Here is a 15,766-nt window from a genome sequence, read left to right as displayed (position 1 = left end):
GTCTACTGTTGTTAGAGATTCACAGCCTACTGTTGTTATAGATTCACAGCCTACTGTTGTTAGAGATTCACAGTCTACTGTTGTTAGAGATTCACAGCCTACTGTTGTTAGAGATTCACAGTCTACTGTTGTTAGAGATTCACAGTCTACTGTTGTTAGAGATTCACAGCCTACTGTTGTTAGAGATTCACAGCCTACTGTTGTTAGAGATTCACAGTCTACTGTTGTTAGAGATTCACAGCCTACTGTTGTTAGAGATTCACAGCGCCTGCTAAGGATCATTTTCAAGACTACAGGAATTCATCTATCGCGCACACTTCCTGTAGTGTAAATTGATTTCGAACAAGCTAAATTGATTTTCAGATCGTCCAATAATCGTAATTGCAATTGCTTGCTCCGCCCCTTTTGTGGAAGTCTATATTGGGAAGATTTCGCTTTGCTTCCACAGAGACGCAACTAGGGAGCGGAGAGCACAAAGAGAGAGAGAGAGAGACAGAGAGAGAGAGAGAGAGAGAGAGAGAGAGAGAGAGAGAGAGAGAGAGAGAGAGAGAGAGAGAGAGAGAGAGAGAGAGAGAGAGAGAGAGAGAGAGAGGAGTGAGAGAGAGAGAGAGGGAGAGAGAGTGAGAGAGACAGAGAGAGAGAGAGAGAGAAAGAGAGAGGGAGAGTGAGAGACACAGAGAAAGAGAGAGAGTGAGAGAGACAGAGAGAGAGAGAGAAAGAGAGAGACAGAGACTGGCGGATTACACACAGCCCCAGACACGAGGCTTTGGAGGATGCAGGAACATGAACCATTTACTGCTAAGACAGTCGGTAGGATTTATGTTGTTTTACTGCATGTTTAACTGTCAGAGATTTATTGTACCTTTATGTATAGGCTACAGATTTAGGATCTTCATCCGATCACTCTTTTGTTGCTAAGAATTGTCCTGCATAGCAGGAAATACTAACTTGTAGTGTATTCAAGGTTTAAAAAGGCATCTAAAATGAGTAATTTCCACTTTAAAATGTCAGAATTGATTTGCCCTAATGTCCAATAATAACAATCCACAAAAGAATTCACATTTCCTGTTTTGTATTTAATTTATTTATGTTAGCAATTGTCCGTCGCCCTATGGGACTCAGTTGTGATACAGCCTAGAATCAAACCTGGGTCTGTAGTGATGCCTCTAGCACTGAAATGCAGTGCCTTAGACCGTTGCGCCACTCGGGAGCCCTAAACACATCTTGTTGCTGCAGGATTATTTTCCTGCCATAGCATACTGGCTCAAATTAAGATCCTGCATCTGTATAATAAGCAAATCATCACACTTCAAACATTTTCAATATGTGCATGTCAGCCTATTTGATTTCCAAACCACATCATAAGAAAAACAATCGGTTTGTAGTTATTTCAATAATCTGCCATGTTTAATTACAATCGTATTTACAATGGCAATTGACAATAGGCTAAATAGCCTAAATAGGAAACGTGTCTGTGAACCTGGTTTGTTTGGGCTCTGCCCTCTAGCCTCTGGACATTGACGACCTATGGTCATCCCAGACAGGGAAGTGCACTAGCAGTGGCTAGTCGAATTTTGGCAGTGGTAGAAGGCTAAAAGAAAGTCAAATTAAGTTGAATTACATGTGTAGTGTCTGTATCCTAAATAGCCAGTTCAGCCCGTCATGTCAACGCGCATTCGGGTCTACATTGACCTCAGCGAGAACTGTGCATGTTTATCGTCAAAGTCTGCATGTGTGAAACTCAAGTGTGTTTTGGTTAGCAGTGGATGGTTAGTGTGAGGATATATGTGTTTAGGTTAGTATTGGAGGGTTATGGTGAGGATATATGTGTTTTGGTTAGCATTGGAGGGTTATGGTGAGGATATATGTGTTTTGGTTAGCAGTGGAGGGTTAGTGTGAGGATATATGTGTTTAGGTTAGCATTGGAGGGTTAGTGTGAGGATATATTTGTTTTGGTTAGTATTTGAGGCTCATGGTGAGGATATATATATTTAGGTTAGTATTGGAGGCTTATGGTGAGGATATATATATTTAGGTTAGTATTGGAGGGTTTGGGTGAGGATATATGTGTTTTGGTTAGTATTGGAGGGTTAGGGTGAGGATATATGTGTTTTGGTTAGCAGTGGAGGGTTAGTGTGAGGATATATGTGTTTTGGTTAGTATTTGAGGCTCATGGTGAGGATATATATATTTAGGTTAGTATTGGAGGCTTATGGTGAGGATATATATATTTAGGTTAGTATTGGAGGGTTTGGGTGAGGATATATGTGTTTTGGTTAGTATTGGAGGGTTAGGGTGAGGATATATGTGTTTTGGTTAGCATTGGAGGCTTATGGTGAGGATATATGTGTTTTGGTTAGCATTGGAGGGTTAGGGTGAGGATATATGTGTTTTGGTTAGTATTTGAGGCTCATGGTGAGGATATATATATTTAGGTTAGTATTGGAGGCTTATGGTGAGGATATATATATTTAGGTTAGTATTGGAGGGTTTGGGTGAGGATATATGTGTTTTGGTTAGTATTGGAGGGTTAGGGTGAGGATATATGTGTTTTGGTTAGCATTGGAGGCTTATGGTGAGGATATATGTGTTTTGGTTAGCATTGGTGGGATAGTGTGAGGATATATTTGTTTTGGTTAGTATTGGAGGCTTATGGTGAGGATATATATATTTAGGTTAATATTGGAGGGTTTGTGTGAGGATATATGTGTTTTGGTTAGCATTGGATGGTTAGGGTGAGGATATATGTGTTTAGGTTAGCATTGGATGGTTAGGGTGAGGATATATGTGTTTTGGTTAGCATTGGAGGGTTAGGGTGAGGATATATATATTTAGGTTAGCATTGGATGGTTAGGGTGAGGATATATGTGTTTTGGTTAGCATTGGAGACGGATGTCTAGGGAAAGAAGGTCTGGACTTTTTCAGTGTCACCTTCTCACCCTATTTCGGGCCAAGGGCGGATTGGCCATCTGGCAATTCTGTCATATGCCAGATGGGCTGGACCCTTTTTGAGTTGGATGTGCTGGGCTTTGACCTATATCAACAGCTACAACAAAAAAATGATATTTTAAAACTACCTTTAAAAAATGTCAAACGTGACATGGTCAGTGACCCATGGGCCTGTTAAGATTTTCTCTGTTATATTTATCTGTAATGAACTTTTGTCTGATCCGTGAAAAAAAGCTGTCTCATCTTTCATTACATATTACATATAACTAATATCATAGGCTAATTAAACTTTCAACCTTCAACTCCTGAGGAAGTGGAAACAATACACACTAAGTGGATCGCTAAATCGAAATATAATAGGCACTGCTACTAGCCATGTAGTCACCCGACATTAAATGTTCTAGAAAATATAATAGGCACTGCTACTAGCCATGTAGTCACCCGACATTAAATGTTCTAGAAAATATAATAGGCACTGCTACTAGCCATGTAGTCACCCGACATTAAATGTTCTAGAAAATATAATAGGCACTGCTACTAGCCATGTAGTCAACCGACATTAAATGTTCTAGAAAATATAACAGGCACTGCTACTAGCCATGTAGTCAACCGACATTAAATGTTCTAGAAAATATAATAGGCACTGCTACTAGCCATGTAGTCACCCGACATTAAATGTTCTAGAAAATATAATAGGCACTGCTACTAGCCATGTAGTCACCCGACATTAAATGTTCTAGAAAATATAATAGGCACTGCTACTAGCCATGTAGTCACCCGACATTAAATGTTCTAGAAAATATAATAGGCACTGCTACTAGCCATGTAGTCACCCGACATTAAATGTTCTAGAAAATATAATAGGCACTGCTACTAGCCATGTAGTCACCCGACATTAAATGTTCTAGAAAATATAATAGGCACTGCTACTAGCCATGTAGTCACCCGACATTAAATGTTCTAGAAAATATAATAGGCACTGCTACTAGCCATGTAGTCACCCGACATTAAATGTTCTAGAAAATATAATAGGCACTGCTACTAGCCATGTAGTCACCCGACATTAAATGTTCTAGAAAATATAATAGGCACTGCTACTAGCCATGTAGTCACCCGACATTAAATGTTCTAGAAAATATAATAGGCACTGCTACTAGCCATGTAGTCACCCGACATTAAATGTTCTAGAAAATATAATAGGCACTGCTACTAGCCATGTAGTCACCCGACATTAAATGTTCTAGAAAATATAATAGGCACTGCTACTAGCCATGTAGTCACCCGACATTAAATGTTCTAGAAAATATAATAGGCACTGCTACTAGCCATGTAGTCACCCGACATTAAATGTTCTAGAAAATATAATAGGCACTGCTACTAGCCATGTAGTCACCCGACATTAAATGTTCTAGAAAATATAACAGGCACTGCTATTAGCCATGTAGTCACCCGACATTAAATGTTCTAGAAAAACTCTGCGGTTGTCGCCCTATGGGCCTACAGAAAGCCGAGAACCTCCTCTCCTCCTTCTCTTCAACAGTGACGAAGCTTTCCAATGCTGTGTTTTTTACCGCAATTGCATTTTGAAATGGTCTACCTTCAAAAACAAATGTTTTCACCTGAACTCATGGAGGGAGAGGATAGTGTCTCGCGTATTACAGCAGCAGGCCCCAGTGAAACAGGCACACTTTCATTACTAGAATCATGAGGATAATGTTTGACCAAATCATTATAGATTAGTAACAACAACAAAAAATACTTCTTAACAGGCCGCTGGCCATGTCACATTTTCAATAAAAATACTTCTTAACGGGCCGCTGGCCATGTCACATTTTCAATAAAAATACTTCTTAACAGGCCGCTGGCCATGTCACATTTTCAATTAAAATACTTCGTAACGGGCCGCTGGCCATGTCACATTTTCAATAAGAATACTTCTTAACAGGCCGCTGGCCACGTCACATTTTCAATTAAATTGTTTATTTATTTTTAAATGTACCCCCAATTTTTCTACCCAAATTCGTGATTACGATCTTGTCTCATCGTTGCAACTCCCCAACCGGCTCTGGAGAGGTGAAGGTCGAGTCATGTGTTCTCCGAAACATGCTTTTTAACACCCACCCACCTAACCCGGAATCCAGCTGCACCAATGTGTCGGAGGAAACACAGTTCGACTGATGACCGAAGTCAGCCTGCAGACGCCCCCCGGCCCTCCGCCCTATGGGACTCCCGGTCACGGCTGGTAATGACACAGCCCGGGTTTGAACCACAGGCTGTATTGATACCACAACACTGCGATACAGCACCACTCAGGAGGCCTATTTATAAATATATAAAAAATTGGTGTGTGTGTGTCAATTTCGACCCACCCAACTAAAGAAGGGTCCAGCCCATCTGGCATTTGTCAGAATTGCCAAATGGCCAATATTCCCCCTGGCCGATTGTTGATTTAACTGTCAGTGAAAAGCATCTAATATATATCATATATAATATACGTCTAATACAGGCTTAGCCCTGTCACAATATTTTGAAATACAATTGCCATACAAAAATACAATGGAAAAACACTGAAGAGAGGAGCCGAAGAAAAAATCTCTAACCTGTCTTTAGTTAGGCCATCAAATTTCTCAACTCACAAAAGGGTAGTGAGCAAACAGTAGCTTATGTTTTTGTCACTATAGCAGAGAGCTTCCATATTCCCGGGTGAATGCGCATATTTACTGTCTTCATCATTGGGTGAGTCTGTGCTCCTTTTTAGGACAATAATTTCCTCCTTCAGGCTTGACAGATCCTACAATAGGTGTCCCTTTTTATAGACCTCGATTAGACGGTTGCATTCAAGAAAAGGTAAGAAAAAGAAAAAAAGATAGATCTCAGTTTGTCAGAGTCTGCAGAGTCTCCTTTACCCTGTCATTTTTTGTTGTTGTGGTATAACAGATTCTGCTATTGCCTGTAGTCTTAGAGAGTAAAGTGTGGCATTAAATGTGTTTATAAAAGGCCACATTCTTCACAGATTTGTATGGGCTCCTCCTATAGTTGGAGCTCTGAGTGCAAATCAAGGAAAACATTTCATTCATTAGATTCAATCCATCAATTCATTAGACTGCCAATGTGATGATTAGGTTTTATTTATTTAGTGATTTTTGTATTTGCTTGAAACATTCGATTATTAATGCATCTGTCCACATAAAAGTGTTTTAACTCTTACCCGGAGAAGTTATTTTGTGTAGAAATGCTTTTTTAGTATTTCTAATGCTCATCTTTCAAAAATGGAGCTTCCTTATTGCCTGTCGAGCTCTGTCTTTCAACACCTTGGTCTAGTGCATCGAGGACGTCATCCCCACAGTGACCGTACATATCCCAACCAGAAGCCATGGAATACAGGCAACATTCGAATTGAGCTGCCGCTTTCAAGGTGCGGGACTTGCTAAGAAATCCTGGTATGCCCTCCGACGAACCATCAAACAGGCAAAGCGCCAATACAAGACTAAGATTGAATCATACTACACCGACTCCGACGCTCGTCTTATTTGGCTGGGCTTGCAAACTATTACAGACTACAAAGGGAAGCACGGCCGCGAGCTGCCCAGTGACACGAGCCGACCAGACGAGCTAAATCCCTTTTATTCTCACTTCGAGGCAAGCAACACTGAGGCATGCATGAGAGCATCAGCTGTTCCGGACGACTGTGTGATCACGCTCTCCGTAGCCGACGTGAGTAAGACCTTTAAACAGGTCAACATACACAAGGCTGCGCGGCCAGAGGGATTACCAGGACGTGTGCTCTGGGGATGTGCTGACCAACTGGCAGGTGTCTTCACTGAAATGTTCAACATGTCCCTGATTGAGTCTGTAATACCAACATTTTTCAAGCAGACCACCATAGTCCATGTGCCCAGTGTCATGACGTTGGCCTGGGGTAGGTTTATGACAGTCATAAATACCTCTTCTGCCCTTTATCCTCCCTCTACACTACTGATGTGACATTTGAAACCCCTTGGTTAACATAGAGATTCTGGGAACATCAGATGGTGGGAAATGAACTATATTCTGGTATTCTTTCAATGAGGATAATGTCAAAGAGTGTAAGTATAGTCAAGTATAGTATAGTATAGTATAGTCTCTCTCTCTCTCTCTCTCTCTCTCTCTCTCTCTCTCTCTCTCTCTCTCTCTCTCTCTCTCTCTCTCTCTCTCTCTCTCTCTCTCTCTCTGTCTCTCTCTCTCTCTCACCCCCCTTCTCCATCTCTCTCTCTCTTCTCTCTCTCTCTCTCTCTCTCTCTCTCTCTCTCTCTCTCTCTCTCTCTCTCTCTCTCTCTCTCTCTCTCTCTCTCTCTCTCTCTCTCTCACACTCTCTCTCTCACCAAAGTGATCTGCCGCCCACATCGTCTCTCTTCAGTGCAGGTTGACTGTCTGTTCCCAACAGCCATCTGGGCATATCTCCTATCTATCTAATATTATCATTCTGCATATGCTATATTGTTCCTACTTCAGAATCCATCGGAGCCCCAGTTCCCAGACAGATTCCAAGCTAGAGGATATGGAAGTTTACAGAAAGAGATAGAGAGTAGAAAGAAGGGGAGCTTAAATCAACACAGTGTAGAAACACTAATAAAGACAAATACCCAATCATTCTTCTCCTTCACTCTCCTTCATTCTTCTACTTCACTCTTCTCCTTCATTCTTCTCCTTCACTCTACTTCATTCTTCTCCTTCATTCTTCTCCTTCATTCTACTTCATTCTTCTCCTTCATTCTCCTTCATTCCTCTCCTTCATTCTCCTTCATTCTTCTCCTTCATTCTCCTTAATTCTTCTCCTTCATTCTCCTTCATTCCTCTCCTTCATTCTCCTTCATTCTTCTCCTTCATTGCTCTCCTTCATTCTTCTCCTTCATTGCTCTCCTTCATTCTTCTCCTTCATTCTCCTTCATTCTTCTCCTTCATTCTACTTAATTCTTCTCCTTCATTCTCCTTCATTCCTCTCCTTCATTCTCCTTCATTCTTCTCCTTCATTGCTCTCCTTCATTCTTCTCCTTCATTCTACTTAATTCTTCTCCTTCACTCTACTTCATTCTTCTCCTTCATTCTCCTTCATTCTTCTACTTCACTCTTCTCCTTCATTCTTCTACTTCACTCTTCTCCTTCATTCTTCTCCTTCACTCTACATCATTCTCCTTCATTCTCCTTCACTCTCCTTCATTCTTCTCCTTCATTCTTCTCCTTCTCTACTTCATTCTCCTTCATTCTACTTAATTCTTCTCCTTCATTCTACTTCATTCTTCTCCTTCATTCTCCTTTTTCTTCTCCTTCACTCTACTTCATTCTCCTTCATTCTCCTTCACTCTCCTTCATTCTTCTCCTTCCTCTACTTCATTCTCCTTCATTCTCCTTCATTCCTCTCCTTCATTCTCCTTCATTCTTCTCCTTCATACTACTTCTTCTTCTTCATTCTTCTCCTTCATTCTACTTCATTCTTCTCCTTCACTCTCTTCATTCTTCTCCTTCATTCTACTTCATTCTTCTCCTTCACTCTACTTCATTCTCCTTCATTCTCCTTCATTTCTCCTTCATTCTCCTTCATTCTTCTCCTTCATTCATTCTTCTTCATTCTTCTCCTTCACTCTACTTCATTCTCCTTCATTCTCCTTCATTCCTCTCCTTCATTCTCCTTCATTCTTCTCCTTCATTCTACTTCATTCTTCTTCATTCTTCTCCTTCATTCTACTTCATTCTTCTCCTTTCTACTTCATTCTTCTCCTTCATTCTACTTCATTCTTCTCCTTCACTCTACTTCATTCCTTCACTCTACTTCATTCTTCTCCTTCACTCTACTTCATTCTTCTCCTTCACTCTCCTTCATTCTTCTCCTTCATTCTCCTTCATTCTTCTCCTTCATTCTTAATTCTTCTCCTTCATTCTCCTTCATTCTACTTAATTCTTCTCCTTCATTCTACTTAATTCTTCTCCTTCACTTCTTCTCCTTCACTCTACTTCATTCTTCTCCTTCATTCTTCTCCTTCACTCTACTTCATTCTTCTCCTTCATTCCTCTCCTTCATTCTTCTCCTTCATTCTTCTACTTCATTCTTCTCCTTCATTCTTCTCCTTCATTCCTCTCCTTCATTCCTCTCCTTCATTCTTCTCTTTCACTCTACTTCATTCTTCTCCTTCATTCTTCTACTTCATTCTTCTCCTTCATTCTTCTCCTTCACTCTCTACTTCATTCTTCTCCTTCATTCTTCTTCTTCTCCTTCATTCTTCTTCATTCTTCTCCTTCATTCCTCTCCTTCATTCTCCTTCATTCTTCTCCTTCATTCCTCTCCTTCATTCTCTCTCCTTCACTTCTTCATTCTTCTCCTTCTTCTTCTCCTTCATTCTTCTCCTTCACTCTACTTCATTCTTCTTCTTCTTCTTCTCCTTCACTCTTCTTTATTCTTCTTCTTTATTCTTCTTCTTCATTCTTCTTCTTCAATCTTCTTCTTCATCTCCTTCTTCACTCTTCTTCATTCTTCTCCATCATTCCTCCTTCATTCTACTTCATTCTTCTCCATCATTCCTCTCCTTCATTCTACTTCATTCTTCTCCTTCATTCTCTACTTCATTCTTCTCCTTCACTCTACTTCATTCTTCTCCTTCATTCTTCTCCTTCACTCTACTTCATTCTTCTCCTTCATTCTTCTCCTTCATTCTTCTCCTTCATTCTACTTCATTCTTCTCCTTCATTCCTCTCCTTCATTCTTCTCCTTCACTCTACTTCATTCCTCTCCTTCATTCTTCTCCTTCACTCTACTTCATTCCTCTACTTCATTCTTCTCCTTCATTCTTCTCCTTCCTTCTTCTCCTTCATTCTTCTTCTTCTTCTCCTTCATTCTTCTTCTCCTTCACTCTACTTCATTCTTCTTCTTCTTCTCCTTCACTCTACTTCATTCTTCTCCTTCATTCTTCTCCTTCATTCTTCTCCTTCACTCTACTTCATTCTTCTCCTTCATTCCTCTCCTTCATTCTTCTCCTTCATTCTTCTCCTTCATTCCTCTCCTTCATTCTTCTCCTTCACTCTACTTCATTCTTCTCCTTCATTCTTCTACTTCATTCTTCTCCTTCATTCTTCTCCTTCATTCCTCTCCTTCATTCCTCTCCTTCAATCTTCTCCTTCACTCTACTTCATTCTTCTCCTTCATTCTTCTACTTCATTCTTCTCCTTCATTCTTCTCCTTCACTCTACTTCATTCTTCTCCTTCATTCTTCTCCTTCACTTCTTCTTCTTCTCCTTCATTCCTCTCCTTCATTCTCCTTCATTCTTCTCCTTCATTCCTCTCCTTCATTCTTCTCCTTCACTCTACTTCATTCTTCTCCTTCCTTCTTCTCCTTCATTCTTCTCCTTCACTCTACTTCATTCTTCTTCTTCTTCTCCTTCACTCTTCTTTATTCTTCTTCTTTATTCTTCTTCTTCATTCTTCTTCTTCAATCTTCTTCTTCAATCTCCTTCTTCACTCTTCTTCATTCTTCTCCATCATTCCTCTCCTTCATTCTACTTCATTCTTCTCCATCATTCCTCTCCTTCATTCTACTTCATTCTTCTCCTTCATTCCTCTACTTCATTCTTCTCCTTCACTCTACTTCATTCTTCTCCTTCATTCTTCTCCTTCACTCTACTTCATTCTTCTCCTTCATTCTTCTCCTTCATTCTACTTCATTCTTCTCCTTCATTCCTCTCCTTCATTCTTCTCCTTCACTCTACTTCATTCCTCTCCTTCATTCTTCTCCTTCACTCTACTTCATTCCTCTCCTTCATTCTTCTCATTCACTCTACTTCATTCTTCTTCTTCACTCTACTTCATTCTTCTCCTTCATTCTTCTCCTTCATTCTTCTTCTTCTTCTCCTTCATTCTTCTTCTTCTTCTCCTTCATTCTTCTTCTTCTTCTCCTTCATTCTTCTTCTTCTTCTCCTTCATTCTTCTTCTCCTTCACTCTACTTCATTCTTCTTCTTCTTCTCCTTCACTCTACTTCTTCTTCTCCTTCATTCTTCTTCTTCTTCTCCTTCATTCTTCTCCTTCACTCTACTTCATTCTTCTTCTTCTTCTCCTTCACTCTTCTTTATTCTTCTTCTTTATTCTTCTTCTTCATTCTTCTTCTTCAATCTTCTTCTTCAATCTCCTTCTTCACTCTTCTTCATTCTTCTCCATCATTCCTCTCCTTCATTCTACTTCATTCTTCTCCATCATTCCTCTCCTTCATTCTACTTCATTCTTCTCCTTCATTCCTCTACTTCATTCTTCTCCTTCACTCTACTTCATTCTTCTCCTTCATTCTTCTCCTTCACTCTACTTCATTCTTCTCCTTCATTCTTCTCCTTCATTCTTCTCCTTCATTCTACTTCATTCTTCTCCTTCATTCCTCTCCTTCATTCTTCTCCTTCACTCTACTTCATTCCTCTCCTTCATTCTTCTCCTTCACTCTACTTCATTCCTCTCCTTCATTCTTCTCCTTCACTCTACTTCATTCTTCTCCTTCACTCTACTTCATTCTTCTCCTTCCTTCTTCTCCTTCATTCTTCTTCTTCTTCTCCTTCATTCTTCTTCTCCTTCACTCTACTTCATTCGTCTTCTTCTTCTCCTTCACTCTACTTCATTCTTCTCCTTCATTCTTCTCCTTCATTCTTCTCCTTCACTCTACTTCATTCTTCTCCTTCATTCCTCTCCTTCATTCTTCTCCTTCATTCTTCTCCTTCATTCCTCTCCTTCATTCTTCTCCTTCACTCTACTTCATTCTTCTCCTTCATTCTTCTACTTCATTCTTCTCCTTCATTCTTCTCCTTCATTCTCTCCTTCATTCCTCTCCTTCAATCTTCTCCTTCACTCTCCTTCATTCTTCTCCTTCATTCTTCTACTTCATTCTTCTCTTCATTCTTCTCCTTCACTCTTCTCCTTCATTCCTCTACTTCATTCTTCTCCTTCATTCTTCTCCTTCACTCTACTTCATTCTTCTCCTTCATTCCTCTCCTTCATTCTTCTCCTTCACTCTACTTCATTCTTCTTCTCCTTCCTTCTTCTCCTTCATTCTTCTCCTTCACTCTACTTCATTCTTCTTCTTCTTCTCCTTCACTCTTCTTTATTCTTCTTCTTTATTCTTCTCTTCATTCTTCTTTCTTCAATCTTCTTCTTCAATCTCCTTCTTCACTCTTCTTCATTCTTCTCCATCATTCCTCTCCTTCATTCTACTTCATTCTTCTCCATCATTCCTCTCCTTCATTCTACTTCATTCTTCCTTCCTTCATTCTCTACTTCATTCTTCTCCTTCACTCTACTTCATTCTTCTCCTTCATTCTTCTCTCACTTCTACTTCATTCTTCTCCTTCATTCTTCTCCTTCATTCTACTTCATTCTTCTCCTTCATTCCTCTCCTTCATTCTTCTCCTTCACTCTACTTCATTCCTCTCCTTCATTCTTCTCCTTCACTCTACTTCATTCCTCTCCCTTCATTCTTCTCCTTCACTCTACTTCATTCTTCTTCTTCACTCTACTTCATTCTTCTCCTTCATTCTTCTCCTTCATTCTTCTTCTTCTTCTCCTTCATTCTTCTTCTTCTCCTTCATTCTTCTTCTTCTTCTCCTTCATTCTTCTTCTTCTTCTCCTTCATTCTTCTTCTTCTTCTCCTTCATTCTTCTTCTCCTTCACTCTACTTCATTCTTCTTCTTCTTCTCCTTCATTCACTTCTTCTTCTCCTTCATTCTTCATTCTTCTTCTCCTCCATTCTTCTTCTTCTTCTCCTTCATTCTTCTTCTTCTCCTTCATTCTTTATTCTTTTCTTCATTCTTCTTCTTCTTCTTCTCCTTCACTCTTCTTTATTCTTCTTCTTCAATCTTCTTCTTCAATCTTCTTCTTCAATCTCCTTCTTCATTCTTCTTCATTCTTCTTCTCCTTCATTCTTCTTCTCCTTCACTCTACTTCATTCTTCTTCTTCTTCTCCTTCATTCTTCTTCTTCTTCTCCTTCACTCTACTTCATTCTTCTCCTTCATTCTTCTCCTTCTCCTTCATTCTTCTTCTTCTTCTCCTTCATTCTTCTTCTTCTTCTTCTTCATTCTTCTTCTTCAATCTTCTTCTTCAATCTCCTTCTTCACTCTTCTTCATTCTTCTTCTTCGCCCTCATATAATAATAGCACAATCAGCACCTCTTTCCCTGAGTTATATGACTGTCAGACAATCAAAATCAAATTGAATATTCAAATCCTTCTATGAAAAAAGTGTCCCTATAATTGCTGCTGTGAATAATCATTAGTGTAATAAGTTATTAGTCAATGTGAACCCTAGAACGGGGATAATGAGGATAATGAGGATAATGAGGGAGAATATATTGAGGGATTCAAGGTTGGACCAGGCATGAAGACAATCTTGCTGTGTTCCAAATGGTACCTTATCTTGTTGAAATGATATGAAAACGAAGTTGATTCAAACCAGTGTGAAGAGAGAGAAAACAGAGAGCTAGAAGGAGATGAGATGAGAAGAGAGCAGCATGATGGGTGGTCGTCTGGACACAAGGGTTTGTGTCTGTAAATACAAAGAGGGTTTCGGAGGGTTGATTTAACATCCTACTGACTACATGGGGCTGGTAGCCTAGTGGTTAGAGTGTAGAGGTGGCAGGGTGGCCTAGTGGTTAGAGTGTAGAGGTGGTAGGGTAGCCTAGTGGTTAGAGTGTAGAGGTGGTAGGGTAGCCTAGTGGTTAGAGTGTAGAGGGGGCTGGTAGCCTAGTGGTTAGAGTGTAGAGGGGGCTGGTAGCCTAGTGGTTAGAGTGTAGAGGTGGCAGGTAACCTAGTGGTTAGAGTGTAGAGGTGGCAGGGTAGCCTAGTGGTTAGAGTGTAGAGGTGGCAGGTAACCTAGTGGTTAGAGTGTAGAGGTGGCAGGTAACCTAGTGGTTAGAGTGTAGAGGCGGCAGGTAGCCTAGTGGTTAGAGTGTAGGGGCGGCAGGTAGCCTAGTGGTTAGAGTGTAGAGGCGGCAGGTAGCCTAGTGGTTAGAGTGTAGGGGTGGCATGTAGCCTAGTGGTTAGAGTGTAGGGGGGGCAGGTAGTCTAGTGGTTAGAGTGTAGGGGGGCAGGTAGTCTAGTGGTTGGAGTGTAGGGCGGTCGGAAGCCTAGTGGTTAGAGTGTAGGGGAGGCAGGTAGTCTAGTGGTTAGAGTGTAGTGGCGGTAGGTGGCCTAGTGGTTAGAGCGTTGGACTTGTAACCGAAAGGCTGCAAGATCGAATCCCCCGAGCTGACAAAGTAAAAATCTGTTGTTCTGCCCCTGAACAAGGCAGTTAACCCCACTGTTCCCAGGCTGTCATTGAAAATAAGAATGTGTTCTCAATTTAACATCCTTGTGGTTCTCTGTCTAAGCAACACAGTTTTCAGGACTCATTCTATCGATCCATATTTTTTAGATGCATGTTGTGGTGGTGTTCAGGATGTATCCATCCTATTGAGGAACTACATTTTAACCTTCAGAGAACAAAGTCACTGTTTCTGTGTTTGTTTTAATTCAATGCAACTGACTCTCCTCCAGGTTGATTGACAAGCCCGTCGTCCAATCAAATCGTCGCCATGATCGCCACGGGCGGCTTGCTGCGTATGAACCGGCGACAAGACTCCCAGCGATCCAAGAACCACGCTGAGAACCAGAGGAAGAGGAAACAAGCAGAGAGGAAGAAGAGGAATGATGTGGTAGTGGTGGGTAGCGTGATGAACTACAAACTACAGTACCCATAATGCTCTGTTGTATTGTATCTGGTTTTATCTTAGGTTACATCCCAATAATCTCTCCTTTCTCCTAATATGTGCAGTTGTCTTCTTCACTTCTCTTCATGGATTTGAAAGGAAATTATTGGTACATGGAAACTCCCTCGAGCCTAAAACTTTTAAATACTTTTACATTTGTGGGAGGTAGTGAACAAGTGCACACTTTTAAGGAGGAAGGAGAGATTATTGGGACGCATCCTTAGATGTCCCAGAAGCTAACATGGTCATGATGTTCTGTCTGTATCTTTTATGAATCCAGGTGAAGGGGAAACTCAACCTGTGGTCTCCATCTGGGCTGGTAGCTGCGGTGGGGGTAGTGGTGTTGATGGTTGGGATAGCCATGGCTGTACTCGGCTACTGGCCACATGAAGGCCACAGCCAGGGGAAGGCATCCGGGGTATCACCAGGGGAGGAGCGGAGAGACAACGGCAGGATGAGCTACTCCAAGAGCCCCCTGGTGTCTGTCACCTGGAGCGATAATAAGGACAACAACACAGCCAACCAGACTGTTGAGGAGTTGACCAACCAGACTGTTGGGGAGTTGACCAACCAGACTGTTGTTGGGAGTTGACCAACCAGACTGTTGAGGAGTTGACCAACCAGACTGTTGAGGAGTTGACCAACCAGACTGTTGAGGAGTTGACCAACCAGACTGTTGAGGAGTTGACCAACCAGACTGTTGGGGAGTTGACCAACCAGACTGTTGGGAGTTGAGTTGACCAACCAGAGACTGTTGGGGAGTTGACCAACCAGACTGTTGAGGAGTTGACCAACCAGACTGTTGGGGAGTTGACCAACCAGACTGTTGGGGAGTTGACCAACCAGACGAGTGCTGAGTTGACAAATCAGACGAGTGATGTTATGAATGGAAGTGTTCCTCAACCTGTATCTGTGTCGACAAGTCTTCGTCCTCCCTCAGAGGGGTTTCTGTCTGAGTTCCTGGACAGCTACCTCTACTCAGACAACTTGAAGGTGTTTGGGCCCTTAGTGATGGGGATTGGCATCTTCCTCTTCATCTGCGCTAACGCCGTGCTTCACGAGAACAGAGACCAG

At 41.2% G+C, this 15,766-nt stretch overlaps 1 protein-coding gene across 1 annotated transcript; it reads left to right on the top strand.

Annotated features, from left to right (window-relative positions):
- The first annotated feature begins 676 nt into the window (after nucleotides 1-676).
- On the top strand, nucleotides 677-15,284 carry LOC124009459 (transmembrane protein 200C-like). The gene is made up of 3 exons (XM_046321270.1): nucleotides 677-810; nucleotides 14,481-14,644; nucleotides 14,973-15,284. Exons 2-3 carry the CDS (start codon nucleotides 14,519-14,521, stop codon nucleotides 15,282-15,284), a joined length of 438 nt encoding a protein of 145 aa, XP_046177226.1. The 5' UTR covers nucleotides 677-810; nucleotides 14,481-14,518.
- The last annotated feature ends 482 nt before the right edge of the window (nucleotides 15,285-15,766 follow it).

The sequence above is a fragment of the Oncorhynchus gorbuscha genome, linkage group LG22 (genome assembly GCF_021184085.1).
Source record: "Oncorhynchus gorbuscha isolate QuinsamMale2020 ecotype Even-year linkage group LG22, OgorEven_v1.0, whole genome shotgun sequence".
Classification (NCBI taxonomy): Eukaryota; Metazoa; Chordata; class Actinopteri; order Salmoniformes; family Salmonidae; genus Oncorhynchus; species Oncorhynchus gorbuscha.
This window is presented reverse-complemented; position numbering and strand designations above follow the sequence as displayed.

What these genes read in the sequence shown, in the direction of transcription:
- LOC124009459 (XM_046321270.1), top strand. Translation starts at nt 14,519, where the DNA reads ATGATCGCCACGGGCGGCTTGCTGCGTATGAACCGGCGACAAGACTCC. An exon ending in AGAGGAATGATGTGGTAGTG is followed by an intron (nt 14,645 to 14,972) that starts GTGGGTAGCGTG and finishes TTATGAATCCAG; the next exon opens with GTGAAGGGGAAACTCAACCT.